This window comes from Sinocyclocheilus rhinocerous, unplaced genomic scaffold, assembly GCF_001515625.1.
Source record: "Sinocyclocheilus rhinocerous isolate Xijiao unplaced genomic scaffold, SAMN03320098_v1.1 scaffold1575, whole genome shotgun sequence".
Lineage (NCBI taxonomy): Eukaryota > Metazoa > Chordata > Actinopteri > Cypriniformes > Cyprinidae > Sinocyclocheilus > Sinocyclocheilus rhinocerous.
In genome coordinates, this window is record NW_015626385.1 from 269959 (window position 1) to 277533 (window position 7575).

The 7575-nt window shown below is 32.8% G+C and overlaps 1 protein-coding gene across 1 annotated transcript in view; it reads right to left on the minus strand.

Annotated features, from left to right (window-relative positions):
• LOC107713389 (potassium voltage-gated channel subfamily H member 2-like) overlaps positions 1 to 7575 on the minus strand; it is a 28442-nt gene that overhangs the window by 11035 nt on the left and 9832 nt on the right. The window contains exon 2 of the mRNA XM_016518890.1: positions 2592 to 2991. Coding sequence (XP_016374376.1) covers positions 2592 to 2991 — 400 coding nt within the window. The remainder of the gene's footprint in view (positions 1 to 2591; positions 2992 to 7575) is intronic.

A 7575-nucleotide genomic window follows, 5' to 3' on the forward strand; every position in this document is an offset into this window, starting at 1 on the left:
AATTTGTTTTACATGAAAAATTCAGTTTTTATACTTAAAAATTTCATGTTTAATTCAGTGTTATTTGCTATTTCTTTGTAATTAATTGTGAAATTGACTAGCAATTTTTGAGTAATAATTGTTTCTATGCTTCAATAAATAAATAAATAAATAAATATTCTGAAACATGTTTTACAAGAAAACACTATTTCAGTTTTTCTACTAGTGTTATTTGATCATTTAGATACTATTATAGTTTCTATTAATATTTTTAATCTGTTGTATTTTTATATTTTCCATTTTAATTTTAGTTTAATTTTAATATTCTTGTTGTTTTTTGTCACTTTTAGTAGTTTTTGTTTTGTTTTATATGTCTATATATGTGTAGTATTTTATTAATTTTTATTTATTTATTTTAATACATGAAGTTAAAGTAAATTAAATACGCTTTGGCAATTAGCTGAAATTAAACTTGTATTATTATTATTATTTCAGTTGATATTTATTTCAAGTAACATTTTTTTTAAAGGTTCAAACTTTGTTTCAGTTTTCATTTAAGTTAACTATAACCCTGCTTTCTACTTCAAAGTTTCATGTTTAGTTCACTGTTACTTGCTGTCTTTGTAATTAATTGTGAGTGAAAATTGTTCTACATGTTTCTTCCCAGTGTGTATAAATCTCTAGAGCTTCAGTGAAAGTGTTTCAGTATGACCCTAAATGACAGCCCTGACGATTTCTCCCTGTATTCATCGTTATATGGCCTCTATAAAAGCGTCTGGATTCAGAGCTTGTGTTACTGACTGATCTCAGAGCAGGTGGGCAGCACTATGAATCACACTACAAAAGCTGCAAAAATAGCAAGAAAGAAGGAGCTGGTGAAGCTCAAACGCTAGAGCACGGCTGTAGAAACTCTGAGTTTGATTCTCATGAACCCGATACGGATTAAATGAATACAGGTCGTAATAGTGACACACAGAATATCTCCTCCTCTTCTGTTTGTTCACGAAAGAGTGATATATCATAATCTCAAAAAACTTGTCAAACTGGTGTCATATTTCACCATATAAAAAAAATAAATAAGAAATAAGAAATCTGATTACACTGTGACATGATTTTCATGATAATTAAAAACATTATTATTATTATTAATTAAATTTAAAAAATAAAAATATTAAATAAAAATAAAAAATAATAATTATTTTTCCACCCAGTTCTTATTATCGTAAGACAAAAATAAAAATTATTTAAACTGTATAGTGGTTAAACTGCATTTAATTTATGGTTTTAGTAAAGAAAACGCTGTATTACAGCCTTGGTCATACAGTATGAACTGCTGTATTAAAACAATGAAAACCATTGGAAATTAAAACAAACAAAATATGTAAAATCAAAATACAGAAATGATAATTTATGAATTTAAAAAATATGCATCTTTTATTTTACAAATATGTAAAATAAAAGATAAAATAAAATAAAACTGCTGGAGCAGATTCTTTTGAGAATCATTCTAGCACGCACGCACGCACGCACGCACGCACACACACACAACACATACACACAACAGAAACAAAGCCATTACATGCAGTAAAAATAGAAGAAAATATGGTTAAATGAGGCTTTTTGCAGTCATTCAGCTGTTAAATGGTGAATATTGAGTTTGATCACTACAGTCTGCTGACTTCAGCTGTTGAATGTAATGAATAATCTTGTAGCAGATCGAAGAGGTCATGTTGATCTTCTCCTTTTGAACTTTCGCCCTTTTCCAAAATGTAATTCTGCAGCACTGATGATAAATGCTTCTACCAGCCATAAAAACGGAAACGAGCTATCAGATTGATTTGTTCGCCAAAAATTAAAAAGGGAGGACGTTTCATCAGCATGTGATGAGGTTTGATCATAAAGTGCACAATAAAACGAGCTCTATTATAAACCGGCTTAGAGAACAAACACGCGCATCTCTAATGAAGCTTTAATCTGAACTACAAGACACTCAGGATGAAGGTCAACACTCAGACATGCTTTAATGGCTCAGTTATGCTTGACTTGTTTTCTGCGGATCTATTAAGTTAATTAAAAATAAATTAAAAAGATGCAGTTTATACACACAATGTCCCTATTTTATGATGAATGTTTTCAATGTCTGGAACAAACTTCATTATCATCAGATTCAGATCATAACATAGAAAAAAGGCAAGACAAAATGCTAAAAATTATTATTAAAAAAATTATATTCACAGAAGTATATACAGTATATTGTAGTTTTAATTTGAAATATTTAGTAATTGTGCTGTGTTGTGTGTTTTGTCATTTTTATTATTATTATTATTAAACATGTATAGGGTTGGGTACCGAAACCCGGTACCAATATGGCACCGGAACCTATGTAACCGGTATGTACTAGAACCGAATCCGAACGCAGATTTCGGTGCCTCATTTCGGTGCCATGCCTGAGCAATCGATTGAAATATTTGTCCTCTGGTTCTCCGAAACGGACGTACATGAATACAATCATTGTGTTTCTAAGAGCTTTTCAATCTAGATTTTTAGAAATTATTCTATTATCTCGGACCTCCTAACTTACGGCTGACCCTTAAGCAGCGAAACATACTCACATCCAATCAGCATGACGCAGATGGAGAAGATCTTCTCGGAGTTGGTGTTGGGCGACACGTTCCCGAAGCCCACGCTGGTCAGGCTGCTGAAGGTGAAGTATAAAGCAGTCACGTATTTGTCCTTGATGCTGGGTCCCGATCCCCTGATGCTGCTGTTGTGTGGTTTCCCCAGATCCACGCCGAGCGCATGCAGCCAGCCGATGGAGCGGTTCTGCTCCACGTTCCCGATGGCGAACCAGATACAGGCCAGCCAATGAGCGATCAGAGCGAACGTGCACATCAGCAGAAAGAGGACGGCCGCGCCGTACTCAGAGTAACGGTCCAGTTTACGTGCCACTCGCACCAGACGCAGAAGACGCGCCGTCTTGAGCAGCCCGATCAGGGTGGTCTGCTGAGTTGGCTAAAAAAGACAATAAAACAAACAAAATTACAGATTTATAGCAGGGTTTCTCCAGGTTTATTTTTAAGACCAAGTCAAGACATTTTAAAGGGACAGTTCACCCCAAAATGAAAATTCTCTCACCATTTACTCGTTCACCCCATTGACTTCTATAGTATCTTTTTCCATACTATGAAAGTCAATGGCTACCAGCAACTCTTTTGTTACCTACATTCTTCAAAATATATTCCTTTGTGTTTAGCAGAAGAAAGAAATTAATTTGGTTTGGAACAACTTGAGGGTGAGTAAATGATGACAGGATTTTCATTTTTGGATGAACTATCCCTTTAAGGAACACAATGTCTTGTATTAGCAAGTTAGAAACACTTCACAGTAATAATTCCTTTTACAATATCTAATACTTTTTAATTATTAATTTTACAAACAATAAATAAACAAATAAATACAAAATAAATAAATAAAATAATAAAATAAAATAGCTTAGTGCTTGAATAGCTCTGCTCCCAACCACTAGAATATAGAAATAACAGTATTTTATTGTCTTGTTTTCCAGTGCAAATGTCTAAAGATTCTTAGATCAAGATGTATTTACTTAAGAAGCTAAATTACAAAAGATACGTCTTGTTTTATGTGAAATTGAATGACAAATCAAAATGGCGTTAGTAATGAATAAAAAATAACAAATATCTGCCAACGAGCTCAGAAAAATCAACTTATTTCAAAGGGAAACAAGTTTTCATTCCCCAATGTTTTAAGCATAAACATTTCATTTTGTTCAACGACTTCATATATTCATTTTTTTAAGTCAATATATCTTGATTTAAGGATGTTAAATTAAGGAAAAATATTAATATTTTTTTAGCAGTGCATACAACATTTTAATGCCTTGACTTTATGAATTTAAGACTTTCCGCTCTGATTTAAGACCTTTATAGATCAGCCAATGGGCTCAGAAAAATCAACTTCATTCAAAGGAAAACAAGTTTTCATTCCCCATCGACAGACATTTGTTCATATTTTAAACATATACTCATTTAATTTTGTTCAGTTTCTCAGAAAACAAGACGTCATACGTTCGAAACAAGTTTTCATTCCCCAATGTTTTAAGCATAAACTTATTTCATTTTGTTCAACGACTTCATATATTCATTTTTGTAAGTCAATATATCTTGATTTAAGGATGTTAAATTAAGGAAAAATATTAATATTTTTTTAGCAGTGCATACAACATTTTAATGCCTTGACTTTATGAATTTAAGACTTTCCGCTCTGATTTAAGACCTTTATAGATCAGCCAATGGGCTCAGAAAAATCAACTTCATTCAAAGGAAAACAAGTTTTCATTCCCCATCGACAGACATTTGTTCATATTTTAAACATATACTCATTTAATTTTGTTCAGTTTCTCAGAAAACAAGACGTCATACGTTCATTTTGCATCTCAAGTAAATATATCTTGATTTAAGGATGTTAAGAAATTTGTAATGGAAAACAAGACAAAAATCAGTTTTAGCAATGCATGCAACATTTAACGCCATGACTTTATGAATTTAAGTGAAGATCTTCCTCTGTATTTTTGTCTTGTTTTCCAGTGAAAATGTCCAGATTTTTAAATCAAGATGCATTTACTTGAGAAGAAAAATGACATAAGTCTTGTTTTATGAACAATTGGTAAAAATGACAGGAGTTTATGAATCTTAAGTAACTGTATCTTGATTTAAGGATGTTTAGATATTTGCATTAAAAAACAAGACAAAAATCAAAATATTCATTATGCAGAGCATGCAATATTTAATGTCATGATTATGATTTAAGACTTTCCGCTCTGATTTAAAACCTTTATAGGTCAGCCAATGGGCTCAGAAAAATCAACTTAATTCAAAGGGAAACAAGTTTTCATTCATGTTTTAAGCATAAACTGATTTCATTTTATTCAGTTTCTCAGAAAACAAGACGTCATACGTTCATTTTGCTTCTCAAGTAAATATATCTTGATTTAACAATGTTAAAAAATTTGTAATGGAAAACAAGACAAAAATCAGTTTTAGCAATTCATGCAACATTTAACGCCATGACTTTACGAATTTAAGTGATGATCTTCCTCTGTATTTTCCAGTGAAAATGTCCAAAGATTTTTAAATCAAGATGCATTTACTTGAGAAACAAAATGACTTAAGATATTAAGTCTTGTTTTCTGAAAAGAAAATATCAAAATTAAGTGAGTTTATGCTTAAAACTAGAACACATTTCTGTCAGTGGCGAATGGGAAATAAACAGAATTCAAACCCAAATGTTTTATACTACACTTTCAAATTAAAATGAAGACTATTAAAATATAAAAATAAATATAATAGCATTTCAGTGGTCCTAAAACAATATTATAAATAATAAATACACACACACACACACATTTAAAGATAGTAAGAAGAAAAATGACAAAAACACAACAAATTTACTAAAACATTAACATTAAAATTAACACTGAAAATTTAAAAACTAAATCAAAATGTTAATAAAAACTATAATAGTATCTTAATGATACTAAAATAATAACACAATAAATAAAATATACACCCACACAAACATACACACATGCATTACAAGAATGATAAGACCTTAATGCACACAGCGGAGGTAATATCGTAATAGGCAATATTGTGAAATATTATTACCAAATTGAGTGTCTAAAGCAGTAGCACACTAGTGAGGGAGGGTGAATTGACACAAGTGCACTGTGTTGGTGTGCGAGAGGAGTTGAGCTCTCATGACCTCTGCTGATGGGTTTATATAAAGCGCTTGTGCTGCTGTCGGTGAAACTCACTGACGGACGCTTTCTCTACCATCTGCGAGAGTCAAACGCTGTGTTTTGATGCACAAATGAACACTGCTGTGTGTTTATGTTTAAGTAAAGCTGTTTGGAAACATAATTTGAGACGGAAGCTAATGTTCTGAAAGTGTTCTGGCTGTCAGGACGTCTCTGACAGATGCATCCTGACTGTTTTCACTGCAACACTAAAATCAGCTGTTTTTACTGCAATGATTCAGTGCACACAGACAACCAGAACAACCAGAATGTGCTCGTTATGCAAAATAACATGACATATACAAGAATCTTCCTAATTAATTCACTCTGACAAGATGGAGACTGGAATTAAACTAACACAAAATAACCCGAGATCTCATCAGTCAGTGTCAGATTTCTGAGTGTACAATAATTTCTGTCATGTTCATGCCACATCTCATCTCGTCTGCTGAGCCTTGATTGAGACAAACCCACACAAATGAAGATTTTCCAGTGTTTTTAAAGTAAGTCTCTTTTGCTCACCAAGGCTGCATTTATTTGACCAAAAATATAGTAAAAACATTAATATTGTAAAATATTACTACTATTCAAAATAACTGCTTTCTATGTGAATATCTGTTAAACTGTAATTGATTGCTGTTATTAACGCTGAGTTTTCAGCATCATTACTTCAGTCTTCAGTGCCACATGATCCTTCAGAAATCATTCTAATATGCTCTATTCTAATATGAAATAATTCTAACACACTATACCACCACAATCATATTCTACAAAGTTATATATATATATATATATATATATATATATATAATAGTATTATATATAGTCTACATAGCATTATTATATTACTATATATTTAGATTATAGTCTTAAGTAATTACCGACCTATATTAAATCTACCTTTTTTATAGCGAAAATTTTAGAGAGGGTTGTCAGTTGGTCAGTTGTCAGGAGGGTTGGCAGTTGATTCTGGAAACGTAGTTATCCTTATTTTACTTGATCTCGCAGCTGCATTTGATACTGTTGATTATGGTATATTTATTGCAGCGTTTGGAAGATGTTAGCATTAAGGGTACTGCCTTACATTGGTTTAAATAATATTTAAAGGACAGATCATTTTCAGTTTGCCTTGGAGAATTGTGTTCTACATCAGCTAAATTACATAGTGGTGTGCCACAGGGGTCTATACTTGGGCCTATTTTATTTTCATTATATATGGGCCCCTTGGGCTAAATTTTTCGTAAATATAATATTATGTATAATCTATATGCAGATGACACCCAGTTATATATTCCAATAGATCCAAATTGCTCTCAATCCTTTGAAGGACTTGTTCAGTGTTTAGGTGAGATTAGAGCCTGGTTGGCAAGCAATTTTCTTCATCTTAATACTAATAAGACTGAGTGCGTCGTCTTTGGACCCTCCTCTGCTTCAAAGGAAATTATAAGTAAGTTGGCCTCTATGATGGTAGGTTTCAGATCATGTCAAGAATTAGAATTGACAAAAACGAGAATTGAGTATGCATGCATACAGCAATGTACAGCATACACAGTAACCGTATGCAAAGCTGTTCCAATCATATCTGTTCATCTACGTGTGGCCTGTCTGTGTGTCTAAGCTTCCCTCAGATCTCCACATTAATCTCCAGCTGAGGTTCATCTGTCGTCTCATGTCTGCTGGTGGTTTGAGCAGCGAAGCTCCATGTCGCCCTTGTCTCAGATGGTTCCGCTCGGACAAACGCAGGGCATCGTGGGGGGCGGCAGGTGTTCTGCGCGCAGACC